Source organism: Engystomops pustulosus, chromosome 3 (genome assembly GCF_040894005.1).
Source record: "Engystomops pustulosus chromosome 3, aEngPut4.maternal, whole genome shotgun sequence".
Lineage (NCBI taxonomy): Eukaryota > Metazoa > Chordata > Amphibia > Anura > Leptodactylidae > Engystomops > Engystomops pustulosus.
The window spans coordinates 129,773,154-129,790,537 of NC_092413.1; the positions used below are offsets into that span (position 1 = coordinate 129,773,154).

General features: G+C 39.8%; 1 protein-coding gene across 8 annotated transcripts in view; it reads left to right on the forward strand.

Moving 5' to 3' along the window:
• Positions 1–9,377, forward strand: part of FILIP1 (filamin A interacting protein 1) — a 130,038-nt gene extending 120,661 nt beyond the window's left edge. For 4 of the 8 annotated variants that reach the window (XM_072142103.1, XM_072142102.1, XM_072142101.1 and 1 more), the window contains 3 exons: positions 517–3,331; positions 3,757–3,978; positions 7,304–9,376. In XM_072142103.1, the coding sequence (XP_071998204.1) occupies positions 517–3,331; positions 3,757–3,963 (3,022 nt within the window). In that variant the 3' untranslated portion in view covers positions 3,964–3,978; positions 7,304–9,376. Of the gene's footprint in view, positions 1–516; positions 3,332–3,756; positions 3,979–7,303 lie in introns of all 8 variants that reach the window. The other 4 variants (XM_072142104.1, XM_072142106.1, XM_072142107.1 and 1 more) reach the window with 3 other exon arrangements.
• The last annotated feature ends 8,007 nt before the right edge of the window (positions 9,378–17,384 follow it).

Here is a 17,384-nt window from a genome sequence, read left to right on the forward strand (position 1 = left end):
TTTGCAAATTTTAAAAATCTTTTTGCATGAAAAATAAGCCATTAAAAGCTAAATGATGAATGGATCCAGTTTCAGGGGGCACATGCCAGCATGTAAGTATGCTTTGGTTAAAACCACTGAATCCATGTGGTTGATTTCCTTTAACATAAAATTTTGGTTAGAAAATATGCCATTTGTTGGGGACAGCTTCTATTTCATCCTTCATCTATGTCATCCTTTTTTTATTAAAAGTATTGCCAGGCAATAAAACAGTGCTTCCTTCCTTTTATAAACAGCAGTTCTTCTGATAGGCATGACACTGTTTTTGGAATTTTGGTGTGTCTCTAAGATTTCAGTGTGCAGTGCACATGCAATTAAAAGCTGATTAAGTGGAAGCTGATGACCTACCAATCTCAAAATTGGGCTGTTTATTTACACTGCTTGGCTGTTTATTTCCATTCTGTTGTCCCATAACATCAGAGTTGTGGTAATCTACAGTATTTGAATTTTAAATTTATGATTTTGATTGTTTTTCAGGTTAAAGAAGTTATTGGAGCAGGAGAAAGCCTATCAAGCACGTAAAGACAAAGAATATAACAAACGACTTAATAAAGTTAGAGATGAGCTGGTAAAACTTAAATCATTTGCACTGATGCTAGTGGATGAGAGACAAATGCATATTGAACAACTTGGACAACAAAGTCAGAAGATACAAGATCTAACTCAAGAACTTTATGAAGCAGATTCCAAAATCAAAGCAGTATATGCTAAAGCCAATGAAGATGGCCAAAAAGTTGTTAAATTAGAATTAGACCTTGAGCATAAAACTTCAAAATATTCTCAAGAGCATGAGGAGATGACTGCAAAACTTGCTACTCAAGAATCCAATAACCGTCAGCTACGTCTTAAGCTGTCAGGTCTCAATCGTAAGATTGAGGAATTAGAAGAAGTAAATAAAAACCTTCAAAAAGCTGATGATGAGTTGAAAGAACTGAGAGAGAAAATTGCTAATGGAGAATGTGGAAACTCAAGCTTAATGGCAGAAGTAGAAAATTTAAGAAAGCGTGTTTTAGAAATGGAAGGAAAGGATGAAGAAATAACAAAGACAGAATCACAATGTAAAGAACTCAGAAAGAAACTCCATGAAGAAGAAAACCACAGCAAAGAACTGAAGTTGGACATTGAGAAACTGCAAAAAAGAATGTCAGAATTAGAAAAATTAGAAGAAGCCTTTATAAAAAGCAAGTCGGAATGCTCTCAGCTTTATGTGAAGCTGGATAAAGAAAAAGCCCAGACAAGGGACTTGATTAAGGAGGTAGAATTGGTTAAAGCCAGAGTTAAAGAACTGGAATCAGTAGAAGGAAGACTTGAGAAAACAGAGCATAATTTAAAAGATGACTTATCAAAGTTAAAAAGTTTCACTGTCATGCTCGTTGACGAAAGGAAAATTATAATGGAGAAGATAAAACTTGAAGAAGGCAAGGTAAATGATCTAAATAAGTGTTTGAAGACCGAACAAGGTAAAGTTATGGAGGTAACAGAAAAACTGATAGATGAAAGTAAAAATCTTTTGAAGTTAAAATCAGAGATGGAAGAAAAAGTTTATAACCTGACTAAAGAAAGAGATGAAGCAGTAAGTAGAAAAAGAATCGAGGAAGAGAAAAACTTTGAATTAAGCTGTAGGGTAGACCTACTAATGAAAAGAGTAGAAAGCATGGAAGCAACAGAGAGGGAAGCAGCAAAAAGTAGAACTAAAAAAAGTTATGAATCTGTACATCCAGAAGAAAACAAGACAAAAGAGTTGATTTTAGAAATAGAAAGACTAAGGAATCGTTTACAGCAGCTTGAAGTGGTTGAAGGAGACTTGATGAAGACAGAAGATGAATATGATCAACTAGAGAGAAAATATAGAACTGAACAAGACAGGGCAAATATCTTGTCTCTTCAGCTTGAAGAAATGAAAAGTCAGATAGCAAAAAATAAAGCTATTGAGAAAGGAGAAGCTGTAAGTCAAGAGTCTGAACTTAGACATCGAATAAGAGTAGAGGAGGCTAAAAACAGAGACTTGAGATCAGAGGTTCAAGCACTAAAAGAGAAGATACATGATATGATGAACAAGGAGGATCAACTTTCACAACTTCAAGTTGACTACTCAGTTCTTCAAAAAAGGTTTATGGAAGAAGAGAATAAAAATAAAAATATGGGACAGGATGTACTGAATTTGACAAAAGAGCTAGAGCTATCAAAGAGATACAGTCGAGCTATAAGACCGAGTATGAATGGAAGAAGAATGGTAGATGTTCCTGTAACATCAACAGCAGTCCAGACAGATGCAATAAGTAATGAAATGGTGGAGGAAGATACACCAGCAGTGTTCATAAGAAAGTCTGTCCAAGAAGAAAATCATATTATGAGCAATTTACGGCAGGTTGGGCTTAAAAAACCTACAGAGAGGTCACCAGTTTTGGAAAGGTATCCACCAGCATCTACTGAATTAAATATGAGAAAATCATGGATTCCCTGGATGAAAAAAAGAGAAAGTGGCTCCCCTGGGACACCAGTCACTCCTGAAAGAGCAGTTCGTCCAAGTCCCAGTCCAGGACGAAATAGTGAAGTATTTCTTTCACCAAAACAGGGTCAGCCTTTACATATAAGAGTAACACCAGATCATGAAAACAGCACAGCTACTTTAGAGATCACAAGCCCACCTGCCGAGGACTTCTTTTCTAGTACTACAGTAATACCAACCTTAGGGACACAGAAGCCTCGAATCACAATTATTCCTTCTCCAGGTGTGATGACACAGAAAGGAAAAGGTTTAGATAGCCCAGTATCCCCGGAAAGGTCAATGTCTCCTGTTACAATAACAACTTTCTCAAGGGAAAAAAGTGCAGAAACTGGCAGAAGCAGCTTTGGGGAAAGGCCTACTTCACCAATTCAGATACTTACTGTATCAACATCTGCTGCCTCTCCAGAGATATCTGTGTCACCCGATGCACAAGAAATGACTATGGGACGTGCTGTTTTTAAAGTTACTCCTGAAAAACAAACTGTGCCAACACCAATAAGAAAATTCAATTCTAACGCAAACATAATTACTACAGAAGATAACAAAATACATATTCATTTAGGTTCTCAATTTAAACGCAACCCTGGTAGTTCTTCAGAAGGTACTCCAGTAATAACTGTTAGACCTTTAAATGTTGCTACAGAAAATAAAGAAGTTACAACTGGTACTGTACTCAGATCACCAAAGACTAACTTATCAGCCAGACCTACAACAAATAAAGTAACCAGTTCAATAACCATAACTCCAGCTTCAACATCCTCTACTCGTGCAACTCAATCAATGGTAAGTCTACAACTCAGCTTAATTAAATATATTGAATTATAAATTGTTAGTTGTTTGCCTTTAGAAAATATATGACATTGTATTTGTGATAAAAATGGGTAGCCTGGTGAGACAAATGCTTAGGACAGAAAGTAAATACTAGTGTGGATTTGGCAATTGTACAGAACAGAAGTATCAGTGAAAAGAATGTGTTTTTGGGGTTTGTAAATAGCCTTTGAATCAATAAAGAATGCATGCAGCTATCAAATGTGAAGGTTAAAGCTGGTTACAGTTAAAATAAAGGTTATTAAGTATAGTATACACCATAATAAATCCATATAACTTACCAACTGTCTGCCATTTTTACTGTTATCAGTGTTTGTGTTATATGCAGTCTATATATATTGTATGGACTTTTTGATTAATTTGTTTTCCTAATTCTTTAGACACCACAGGATGGGTCAACCCAACGCCACATCCCTACCCGCATTCCCATGACAAAAGGTATGAAAGCAGTAAAGCCAATAATGGCAGTGCCAGGAGCAGGAAATCTGTCAAAATTTGAGCCACGTGGCGAGAGTCAGTCTATGAAAATAGAACTGAAGAAATCAGCAGCTGGCAGCTCTGCCCCTCTTGGAGGGGGGAAGGGCTGAGGCTAAGCCTTAGGGGTATGTGCAGGTGTTTCTGCTACCAGTAAAAGCAGTAGCCTGTTTATCAAAGTTTTTAGTTTCATACTAATTCATGACTTTCTTTTTCATCTCTGCTGTTCAAAAGACTGGCAGACTGATGAACTGTGAACCTCCTCAATGTAATGGCTACAAGTAACAAAGATTAAGAACAATAACCATGTGTCTCAAACATTAATTATGAATATTGACGGACTGTAAAACATTGTTCACAACAATTGAACAAGTTGCTATTTGTTTCACATAGAATAATATTATTAGTGACAGGTATAGTAGCCTCCCTATAGGCATTTCCTGAAAATTAACTGCTTCCAGGTTATACTGTATATTATGTAAAGACTCCATTATAAAAAAAAAGTACATATTTGCACTTCAATGTTTTACAGTCTACAATATAAGGTGTTATTACTGAAGCAAGTTGTGAGATGCATGCTATGATGATGATGTCATAAAGATGCATATGACTTTGCCCTTATGGGATGTACATAGTTTTCATTTGAAAGTGTTCTGCGTGTACAGTACTTATAGCTATAAGTAGTTTGCGTTCCAAACCACATGCAAATACTGCCATCTTCTGATGTACAGAGGAGTGACTACATGATTCATGCCCACATATCTCCAGTATGTTGTACATCTACCACGGAGTCATTGAGACATGCTTTGCATGTTAAATATGCATTTTGTACTAAGTCTTTTAGGAAATGTAATATATATTTTGCCTGTTTGTACTTTATTGATATTAGGCAATGCAAACTGTATTTTTGTGTAAATTTTGGAATGTGTCATTTTTATTAAACAAGTTATATTGATAATATCATATTCGCTTGAGTTACATGTTATTGTGAAAATAGATCTGTATAATAATAGATACTTTTCATGAACACTCAAATCCTGTTCCTTGATCAAAGTATAAAGATGATTGCAATTTTTCTGTATGCAAGAAAATCCATTTCAAAATCAAACAGATTCCCCACTTTTCTTTCATCTTTGGAAAGTTAGAACAAGGACTAAGGAAATTGTATCTCATCATAATTGCAGTGTTGTAACATCATTTACCATAGTGTAATATTTCATTTGTAAAGCAATAAACAAAGGAGATGTAAACATCAACATTTTACAGTTGTTTTCTAATTAGTGAACATAAACTGCTAAAGTGCTGGGACCTCTAGCTATGATCTGTCATTTGACAGCAAGTTTTTAATTTCCCTGTAGTTCACATAAATGGACTGTAATCCTAATTTATATGGATCTCTAGAATGAGAGACACTTTTTAAAGTCACTCTCCATGGTTTGTGACGTCCCATCTACTATTGTTGAGGCTTACACTTCCAGCAGCTGTGTCTTCCATCATATATTCATCATCATCTAAAGGACGTTCACAGGTTCACAAAATGTAACTCACAAGGGTTTTTTGTTTTGAGATGTTTTTCATTGTATACCATTGGTTTATTCTATGTGACAATCAGGATTAATAGACAATACAAACTTACATAAAAAGGAAATTGAACTAAAACTGTGAGGTTAACTATAACAGTATATTAAGTGTTCCATCTCCACATTAGTGTCGTTCTAACATGTCAAATATTTATGTACAGAGTGCATTTGGTGTGTTGCATGCACTTGTCTACATTTTATACTTGTCATTAGAATAGGGTGCCCTATTAACATGTTTACTTACACTTCGGCTTTTACAAGTAGCCTGACCATGAGCATTGTTGTCAACTATTGTAGTTTGTCCTTTCAATACCTAGAATGAACAATATTCTCTTTACTTCACATAATAGATCTGCTTGTAAGTGATAACAAATATGGCAACTCATAGTGAAATAAGTGGTGGGAAAGGTATACCAAAAGTAGCTTAGGTGCGGCTCATGATGGATTCGCTCCTCCGTTTCAGCAACAACCGCGGAACAAGAAAAGCCGGAAGGACTTATACAGTGGGATAAAGGATACTTGGAACAGGATCTTAAATGTTTAAGAATTGACACATTTCAGTTCTGTCTTGGTATCGTCACCAGGACTTATTTCAGTCTCAAGTGAACAAGGTGTTAGCCTTCAGCAGAAAGAGATTCAGTAGTTGTAGCTGTATTTTTCTTTTTCCATGGCTGATGTTTTTAAATATTGTAATAATTGTCATTCAGGAAAAGTAATGCCTTAGTTTAATATACTTTCTCTATTAATTCCTTGTGGCTTTCAAGATCTTTCTTCACTTTAGCAGAGAGCCTTGTTTCATAGTATGGCCAAAGAAAGTGGCTTCTTTCAGCATCATGAAACAGGCCCTGTAAGCATCCACCTATGCGAGTCCGTGTTCCATTGAGTTGACCACTTTCATTTCTTTTTTTCCCATGAAACAAGTTAGGCCCTATCCACAGGTTAGGGCCTAACTTGCTGATCGATGGGGGACTCAGTGATGAGACGCCCTCAGATCATGAGAAAAAGGGGTTCAATTTACCTCCATCGGACCCCTGATCACTCCCCGAGATGAGCAGAGCAGCTGGTCAGGCATGGCTGGGCCACCCCGTTGGTGGAGATGATGGAGCTGATGGAGATTGCCAAGTATGGTTTTGCCACTGCAACCCCTGAGATCAGTTGAGTCCATACTATAGGATGAAGCTGAATCTCCTGGATCTACTGTTTAAAAAATGACTGGTTCTTCACAATGTATCTGTGTCCACAGGATGCAAAAGAGTTTAAAGCTAAACGTTATTCACAACAGAGATGTGCACTGGAGGCCATAAAACATGACTTTTAGGCCCCAGAAATGTCATATTAATCCGTGCCAAGTTCAGTCTGTTTTTTGTGAGCTGATTTAGAAGCCGTTACTAGAACCTATGGGTGCAGCAGATGTAGACAGATACATGCCGTAAAGATGAGGGTTGTCTCCCACAAAGATTTCTTTGGTAGACCCAAAAAATCCCGGTTTTACACAGACAAAAAGCAAGCACAATGTGGAAAACACTTGTTACCATTTACCATACTACTTTTAGTATCATATCTATAATAATGTTTCTAATCTAATTAAAGTAGATGATCAATGTTTGGTGTCCCTTATTTATCCTATAGTATAGTTGAGTCACATAAAATTGGTCCCTAAAGATGATAAATATGTTGGTGGAACATTGGTGAAACCTGGATGTATTTGAAAAGTTGCATGTTTAGTTTTGTAACTAGCATGTTGGAAAATTGTTTCTTAAAATTCAATCAGCATAGAAATAAGACATAAATAAACACCAAAGTCAATGGAGAAAATGCTTGGAGTTTGATGCAAATGGTGTCACTCTTTAACAATTTCTTCTTCTCTTTTTAGAGAGCATTGTTATCCACCAGCTCCGAATGAACACTAGATGATGTCTGGAAGGGAACATGAATTTATGCATTTCTACTGAGCAGATATATTTGTGGATATTTTCTGGATCACACACTGAAAAAACATCTTCACATTTTTTATGCTACTGACACATCAAAGAAAAGATCTCTTTTTGTACTGTCAAAGTGTTTGAGATTTGTCAGATTTACAGGATTATATTTGTGAAAATTCTATACATGTTTGTGAATTTTTCTGTACAAGGTTTTTAACTTATTTTCTAATCTTAAAAATTGTATTTTTGTATGAAATCTGACCAGCTTTTTAGATTACGGAACCATCTCGAGAGATAAAATTGCTAGAAAGTACTACTTCAACGTGCACAGCTTATTGCTGCAGGCTGCACTAATGATCACAATGGGGTGAAAGAGACTTTTAAAAATTATACTGTGTGTATAAAAATAAAATCTGTGTTGCCTGCATGGATGTGTGACAGATGACTGTAGTATTCAATGTATTTCAGAAAAGTGTGACTTTATTCAGTAGAATTATGTTTATTAGTGGGGTAAAGGCAACCAATCAGAGCATGTTTGTAATAGGACAACCTGAAGTGTGATATCACTCAAGGTCCTGTTTTCTTGCACTCCTCTCCTACTGTCCCTCCCAACAAGCTTCCTCTTGTTTCCAGCCATACTGTACGAATTCCCATGGCTAGAGAACCAGGCAGAAAGAGAGGAACAAGGTAAAACCTCTGCTAGCAGCTAAACATCTGCAGATAGATAATTAGAGTAAATAAAAAAAATGCTTATTTTAGCTTAGTGAAGAGTTAGGCAAAAGTTTTTATACTTTACAGTTGTACTTTAAAGGAGGGTTTCAAGGCTAACTGGAAAATGTAACTGAAGACTTGGGGAGGAGTAGAATAAAAGCGATACTAAAACTAGTGTAGCTCCCTCCCTACTGTGGGCCAGTATCTGCCTTCAGCGGTCACTGAACAAGAACATCAAGAACACAGTGATGTCAATGTCCATGACCATGTCAATGCTGAGGCCAGTGATTGACCCACAGTCACTGGAGCCTCATCCCTTACAGACAGGAAGTAAGAAGGGAGCTGGGGAGTAGGTGAGTAAGCCTCTGCGACGATGTTCTGGCCATGCCACCATCACCACTGGTGTCAGTGACTGGGGAGTCGATAAGTCATTAGTGCAGGACAAGTCAAGGAATGATGAACCATCTTTGTGCTTTTTATTATTAATCAATTTAGAAATCCCTTTAGTTGCACCCCACCTGTGCTAACTAAAGGGGTTAAACGATCACAAATAAACAAAATGGGACTGATGTTGTCCTCATGCCTCTTGTTACGTTAAAGGGGTATTCCAGGAATAAGCATAAGTCATATTCAAATGGGTAATTAAAATATAAGCTAATATGTCATTAGTTGTTATATAAAAATTAGCTCCCCTTAGCAGAAAAATGTTGCTGACATACACTGTAATGGGGAAGTAAAATGCTACTGGCTCTTAAATCAGTCCTGTGATGTTGTCCCTGAGGAGGATACACAGGACAGTAGATGGCTGCTGGTCACATGTCCACATCACATTTCCTGCCCCTACCTAGACATGTCATGTGATCATAACTACGTCTGGCTGCAGTCCATTAGTAGCAGTGTATCAAGTTTGGCCAGTGTTGTGGTGAGACCCATCTCAGTGGGGTAATGTGAAGTGATGGCAGTTACACACATTATTACTATGGTAACAGAGTGGGACGGTCTGTTACATAATCACTGGGAGCAGAGCACATAGAGGGAGGAGCCGTTATTGAGAAGTGAACACCATGGGATTTTCAGTTGTAGATGGTAGCCATCTTGGAGATAACTCCGCCTACTTTAGAAAGCCAGATAACATTTTATGGATCAGCAAACTATTTAAGCTCCATTTTGTGATTAATGACATGGAGTTTTGTTGTATTCATTTATTTATAGCATTATGGGTGTTTGGATCAGAAGTTCATATTCCCAGAATACCCCTTTAAAGGGAACCTGTCACCAGGAGACCCTTTTTTAGAACTCCCCCAGTCCCCACAGAGCATAGTACATACACTGCCAAAGTGTTTTTGTATTAAAAATTGGTTTTACAGAAAAAAAGATATGTTATATTGTACTTTCATTAGCATGTGCTGTGTGACTAGGCAGTTGCCAAATGGGGGGGGGGCTGGAAAGGAGCAGTTCCCCCCACCCTTGGGAAACATGTGACCTTTACAAATATATGAATAACTCCCCACACTCGGGATTGGCTGTAGAGGAGCAGGGGGCGTCGCTAAGCCAAGTGATGGGTGTTTTCATATATTTGAAAAGGTCACATGGAGTAGCTGTTCCCCAAGGGGGTGGGGGCTGCTCCTTTCCAGCCCCTCCTATTGGACAACTGCCTAGTCACACAGCAGATGCTAATGAAAGGTACAATATAACATATCTTTTTTTCTGTAAAACCAATTTTTAATACAAAAACACTTTGGCAGTGTATGTACTATGCTCTGTGGGGACTGGGGGAGTGCTAAAAATGGGTCTCCTGGTGACAGGTTCCCTTTAAGTAATACAGGTTTATATGAAGATTTACACTTTTTAAGCATGTTTGAGGAATATTTACAATTGGCACCAGTATGTACAGTTAATGTCATACCATAATTTGTGGGCAATGTAAAAGGACAAGACAAACCTGAAAATTTAGAGAGAGCAGATGGAACAGATCCCTACGATGATAAAAGCTGAGCGGATGTCTAATCAGAGGTATCTAAATATAGCTGATCTGGAATGGCAGACACTAAAGTGAGCCTTTCTTGGATGACACATGCTTTAAATAAAGCCGATACTGACTCATGAATATGTTAATAGAAATATCAGAAATACAGCCGTTATTGAGTGACAATCCATGCTCATTGGTTTATATGTTAGTACTGTTTTACTCTGAACAGCTAATATGTATAGTTGTCATCATCTATTCATGTACATAGTACAAGGAATTAATCTCAAATAAACTGCAATGAGTAAAACCATGGATTTCAGATATATTTAATGCTCATTCCCCTGTTAGTTGGGAGATTAGAGAAATGACTGGTAAATCTCCTGTGATGTTTGGGCGTAGGGGGAAAAAAACTTGCAATCTACTATGAGATAAATGTGTGAAATACAGTGTTGTACAGTAACATTCTTACTCCTCTGACTATGAAGGTCCTCCCTAAAATGAGAAGTTGGGTTAGATTGAGTATATTTTATTTCATATTATATTATTTTAAAGCCAAATAGTGTTTCCAAATACAGTGATAGCCAAAGAATCCCATAATATGGTACTAGCCAGACAACCAATACAATCCAATACAGTACAATGAAAGTCAGAGGTCTCCCAATACTCATTGCTAAAATAGCCATAAATGTGCAACCACTGTGTCATTGTGGGGGATTAATCATTGGGGTTTTTGTCTATGTTTGGCGTTGTTTTGGCGCAGTTGTGGTACAAATGCTGTTTTGTGACTTTCCATAGAAATAGCAACCCAGTCAAAGACAAATTGTTATGATGATTTTCCCCCATTATATATTGCAAGAGTTATGGAAGGTAATTTATCATTAGATTGGCTCACTGCAACAGTTCTATGGGGGATATTTAACAATGTATCTCAGGTTCCATCAGTTTCTAGCTGTAAAACACTAGTCCACATTTATCACTGTGATGATGAATTTTGGTGCAGTCGAAGACTGTCGGTTCCTACTTTAGACCTACTTTTAGTTGGTCTAAACTGTGCACCAGATTTTGGGCAACGATTTCCTGAAAGCCACACCCGTGATGCCACACCCGGTTACCTCAAAGGGGGGGGGTCACGCCCCTTACTCGGACAAGTTGAAAAACTGCCAAAAAACTAAAAGCCTTGAAAAGTGTGGTTGAAGGAATTTTTGACAGTGTTTTGGGCACAAAACCACCAGAATTGAGGCGCACGTGCCTTAATAAACCCCCCCCCCCCTGAAAAGTCGCAAAAAAACATAAAAAGTCTCAACATAGACTAGGGTGAGGACTGGTGTAAAACTGTGCCAAAACTTGCTCCTAAATGAAAAGTCACAAATTCATGAATTCTATCCTAAACTGGTCTATGCAAATAATGAATTATGTGTGAAGTCAAAGTGACTTTGCACTGTCCTATGTTCATTTGGTGCAATAGGAAGTCGCAAAACAGCATTTGTACCACAACGCCAAAACAATGCCAAATATAGAAAAAAAAAAAAACAATGATGAGCCAGTTCACAGCAATTATATTAGTTCTATAGTTTTTTGCATCAACTTTTATGAGCCAAAGCCAGAAGTGGTGAAACACACAGAACAGGTGCAAATATCTTCATTATATGTTATTTCAGCGTGGTCTCAAATGCAAAACCAATGTTTTCTTTGTTGGTCATCCTGCCACCTGTTGGCTGTGTGTGTCCCATACAGTAATGTTTCCCAACCTTTTTGTATCTGGGGACCGGCTGCACCAAAAAATATTTTACCAGGGACCAGGCCGGGTAACCCTCTTTTCATGGTCCTTGGAAAATAAAATTGTGTTCCCTGCAAATAATCCATATCTAAGACGGCTATGTTTGATAAGAAGACGGCTACAGAAAAGAGGACATAATAATACCCCTTTTTCTATAGCTCCCACTCACCCATGTCCCCTTGTCTTTGGGCTTTTCACTGTGAGGAAAAAAATATTCAAACCACATATATGTAAGTGTAAACCGTGGTACCTAATTTTACCACAAAAAATGGAAAAAATGTACCTTGAGTATAGGCCTAGAGTGGGATTTTCAGCTGCTACTCTTTAATAAAATGTCCCAGCAGCAACCCTCACTTACCAATAAAATGCAGTGGCCTCCATTCACTATTAAAATGTACAGCAGCAGCCTCCCCTCACTAATAACATATCCAGCAGTGGCCTCCCCTCACTAATAACATGTATAGCAGCAGACTACCCCATTAATAAAATGTCTAGCAGAGGCTTCCCCTCACTAATAACATGTCTAGAAGTGACCTACCCTTAGCAACATGTCCCCACAGCAGCCTCCCCTCACTAATAAAATGTACAACAGTGGCTTCCCTCATTAATAAAAATGTCCACAGCAGAGCCCCCCAATGAAATGTCCCCAGCAGTGTCCCTCCCATAAAATGTGTTCAGCAGTCCTCCCCCCCATATGAAATGTCCTCAGCAGACAGCACAGTCATCGACTGTGGCTGTTTTGTGCGGGGCTGTGACAGCCAGTTTCAGGTCTAAGGCTCCAATTAAAGAAGACATGGGCTGTGATCAGCAAACCAGGTTTAGAATGAGGGAGTGAGCACCTCTCACCCTTCTCCAGAGGGAGATGAGTGTTTGTGGCTACATGGCTTGGACGCGGTGCAGTGAGAGACGTTTTTTCACTTCATAATGTACTTGAAATGTCCGAATGCCACCTAACAGGGACAGATTGGTCTATGACAGTGGAGTTACGTCCCACTGGCATTCCTCCCTACATAAGAAAGACATAAGATGTGCTGCATACAGTATGCCATGGAAAATTCTCAGCTCATAAGACATTCCCAGGACCAGTTCCTAAACAAACCATTGACTCATTCTTTATTATAACCCTATAGTGTACCCATAAAGTATATTACTGGAACCCACATAATATAATGTGCCCCTTAGTGGCCTCCACTTAGTGTAATATCCCCTTCATGTGTCCAGTGACCCCTTTGATGTAAACCCCTCCTTAAAATGCCCCCTTTGGTCTAATTGCTCCTTTCTGCCGCTTCCTGATTTATGCCCCATTTAAATGTCACCTGGTCACCATTCTTGGACAATCAGTCTCTGTAATAGGTAGGTGATAGAACCCTCAGTTGTAACTTGTACCAATTGCAAATTATCACAAAATGAGGTAACTGACAGATGGTGTCAGTGGGACATTTGTTAGGTAAAAATTAGTCCAAAACAACATCCATTTATGGTGCTCACTGTGAGAAAAAGTTGTGCTCCTTCGTGCACCATCCAGGAAGAAGGTAGGCATATTTAAATATGGATCTAACTCTGTCATGTACCTAACAGTAGTGTATACTGTAAGATAAAGAAACACCCTTCTGCAAGCATCAGCAGCAGCAGGAGAAGGCGAGGTTGAGTGGGTCAGTCTATTTCTTTTTCCTCTATCTGGCTGTTCCAAATGGCATAGTTTCTGGGAGGCAAAGTCTACTGTCTACTAAGTCTACTGTCAATATACATTCCTGACATTAAACTCCAATGCCCATGTAACCCCTACTGCAGTGATGGCGAACCTTTTAGCCGCCGAGTGCCCAAGTGCATCCCAAAACCCCCCTTATTTATTGCGAGGTGCCAACCAAAACTAAAAAGCAGTAATTTATTGCTCCCTGTTCCTCAACAACGTTCGATTATATTGGCCTCCTGAGGACAAGATGGGAAATTTGCATCATTTTAGCTTCTTTCCAGTTTTTCTCTGTACTCAGGGAATCGTGGGGCCAGTAGGAAATCCTCCAAAGATAATTCTGCCCTGTCTAATCATTCTCCTTCTCCCCACATTCCCAAATAGCGAAGTAAGTATCACTTTAATATATGGCTGAAAGCAGCATCTTTTAAGTTGCTTGGAACTGCAGGAAGATTATTTGGGTCCTGTCTGGTGTGCTGGGGTGATGGCCTGGGTGCCCACAAAAAGGGCTCTGAGTGCCGCCTCTGGCACCCGTGCCACAGGTTCGCCACCACTGCCCTACTGGGTGCACAATACAGTATGTAGAATGGACAACTTAAAGGGGCATTCAGCATAATTCATATTAATATAAAATTAGATCATAGGTGGCAAACCTATGGCACGGGTGCCAGAGGCGACACTCAGAGCCCTCTCTGTGGGCACTCAGGCCATCACCCCTGCATGAAGTTCACCAGGCAGGACTTAAAGGGGGGAGATGTATCTTTATTTCTGCAAGCAAAATTGTCTAATTTTTTTGTCGTTTTGCTACTTTTTACTGCAACTTTTTCTGTGGTTTATCAAGTATGGTGGCAGTGGTCTGTACCTTGTTATTTTTGCGACTCTGTTTTAACATGTAACTTGGAATTATTTCACATGCTTTAAATGTTTAATATTTTGCACATTAACCTATTTTTTGAAAATTCATACATTTTCTTTTTATTTATTGGTTACTTCTAAGGGTGAGGTCACATTTGGCATTTTGATTAAGTCTTAATTGCATTTTGAAACAACAGCTGAGGAGAGGTGGTTTGCCTAATTACACTACTGTTAACATTTGCGCTTACAAAACGCAGTGTAAATGTGATGTTAACGCATACGTAAGTATCAAAAAGAAGCCCAAATTTGCGCCTGCCAGGATAGGCAAAACTGAACATGTATCATGTAAAAAGACATAGATCATACATACATTAAGGCACAAAAAAGAACTGCCAAATGTCTCTAAAATTCAAAAACAATTATGATACATTTCCCCCCAAGAATCTTCTTGCAGAATCTTCCTACCGTGATAGACGAGTTTCCCCTTCTCCTTTCAACTGTGTTTCTGTCCTTAGGATGCTGAACGATTGAGAGTTGTCAAAGAACAAGGAGAAATAAATCACTGCTTAAAATGATGTGCTGGCACTTTGCAATAAATAAGTGGATTTTGGTTGAAGTTTGGGCACTCAGTAACCCTAAAGAGGGGCACTTAACTTAAGTGAAAACATAACATGAGGCCTCATGTACACAAATGCTTTTTGGGGTTTTGTGGTAGCCTTATTACTTTCCATGGGCTCATGGAACCGTTGGAGGGGTGTGGGGGGGTTGTGGCAGGGTTCAATGGTTATTGGATATAATGGGAGGGGGGGCATTATTTTGCCCTGGGCCCAGAGGGCTCTAGTTAAGCCACGTCTTGGAATTTATGTACCAAACCAAATGTACGGTGTGAAAATGTTTTGATGAATATTGTTTTGATGACAACTGTTTCTTTTACTGTTGTTGTAAAAAGTAATTAACCCTCTTTTATAGTGATGACCATGTTGGTTGAAATTCGGTTTGATGGGACAACCTTTGACCTGAACACTAACCAAACTGAAGTCCATTGAGACCCGGATTTTAACACTCAAAAATGGCTGTAAAATGGGGATATTGAGGACTAGTCTTGCCCTACCCCTTACTGCACCCCCACACATTATAGTTAGCCCCTTAGTATCCCCCATCTCCCTCTCACATAGTGAGCCCCTCATATTCAGACCCCCTTCATACTGTGGCCTCCTGTCTTCCATACCCTCATACTGTGCCCCCCTTTCCTCCACCCCCCTCATATTGTGGCCTTCTGTCCCCCATTCCCCTAATGTTATGGCCCTCTGTCCTCTATCCCCTTCATATTGTGGCCTTCTGTCCTCCATTCCCATCATATTGTGTACCCCAGTCTTCCATTGCACTCATATTGTGTCCCCCATTCTCCATTCCACTCATATTGTGGCCTCCTGTCCTATATCCCTCTCATATTCTGGCCCCACTCACTATTCCACTCTTATTCCGGCCTCTCTACTCAACCCTCTTCATATTGTGTTCCCCGTCCTTCATCCCTTTTATATTGTGGCCCCCTGTCCTCCATCCCTTTTATATTGTTACCCCCCCCCCCCCCGTCCTCCATACATTGTGACCTTCTGTACTCCATTCCCCTTTATGTTGCAGCCCCCTTTCCCCATCCCTTTCATACTGTGGTCTCTTGTCCTTCATTTCCATCATATTGAGGTCCTTTGTCCTCCTTCCCCATCTTATTGTGTCCTTCATCCCCCTTATATTGTGGCTTTGTGTCCTCCATCCTCCTCATATTGTAGCCTTCTGTCCTTAACACCCTCATATTGTAACCCATGTCCTCCACCCCCCTCATATTGTGGTCTCTCTTCTCCACCCCTCATATTGTGGTCTCTGTCCTCCATCCCCTTCATACTGTGGCACACTATCCTCCACCCCCCTCATATTTTGTCCTTTTTCCCCCATACCCCGCATATTCTGACCCCCTGCCCTCCATCCACCTCATGTTGTGGCCCCCTGTCCTACATCCCCCTTCATATTGTGGCCTCCTGTTCTCCACCCCCTCACATTGTGGTTTCTGTCCTCCATCCCCTTTATATTGTGCCGTCCTTTCCTCTACCCAACTGAGTGCTGCTATTTCTGTAGATGTAGATAATGATGCAATAGTAAGATGCTGTCACTTTCTCACTGCCCTGGAACTGCAAAGTATTTCTCTCTGTCCCTCACAGCTATCTCTATCTCCCCAAAAAGGACAATTCAGAAAATTCGGAAATTCAAGACACGCTATTCTTTCCCTGATGGCCCCTACAGTGCAGCCTTTCCCTTTCTGTTTCCTCTAGTGATGGGTCATTGGCGAAACAGCCAGCACGGACAGCCAGCCCTTTCACGTGAACAACTGGTTTCAGCTCCCTTCTGTGAACCGAAAGGTCACTTAATCCCGATAAAATTGGGTTAAAAGTGGAAGGGAGTGGGGTGACTGACTGGCCTGAATTTAATAGGGAGCAGTTCAGGAGCCAGAAGAGTCGGCTCTTCTTTGTGAGCGGAACCTAATGAGCCAGCTCACTAAGAAGAGCCGGACTTCCCCTCACTTGTCTCCTCTCTGTAATGGCGCCTTGACATGAAACCCTGCTCGTTATACAGCAGAATCACATGTCCCCCTGGCCAACCACAGCCATAGACTTACATAGAGGACATGGCTGTGCTTGTCAGGGGGCTAAACGCTGCATGATTGGCTGCTTAGCTGTTAATAAAGCTGCGTTTTGCATAGTTTTACCCCTACTCTTCTCTTCCAATCCTCATTTGGGTTGTCATATCCATATACTTAGGCCCCTTCCACACTAGCGTTTTTCACGCGCGAGTTCTGCTCGTGCTTTTGACGCGCAGAACTTGCATTGCACTCTGTCCCATTGTTTCCAATGGGCCTTTCCTCATTTGCGTTGTTTTTCACGCGCGTGCTTGCGTTTGTTTTGACGCGTGTCAAAATCGCAGCATGCTCTACTTTTGCGTTTCACGCACGTTTTTCCCGCCCCATTCAAGTCTATG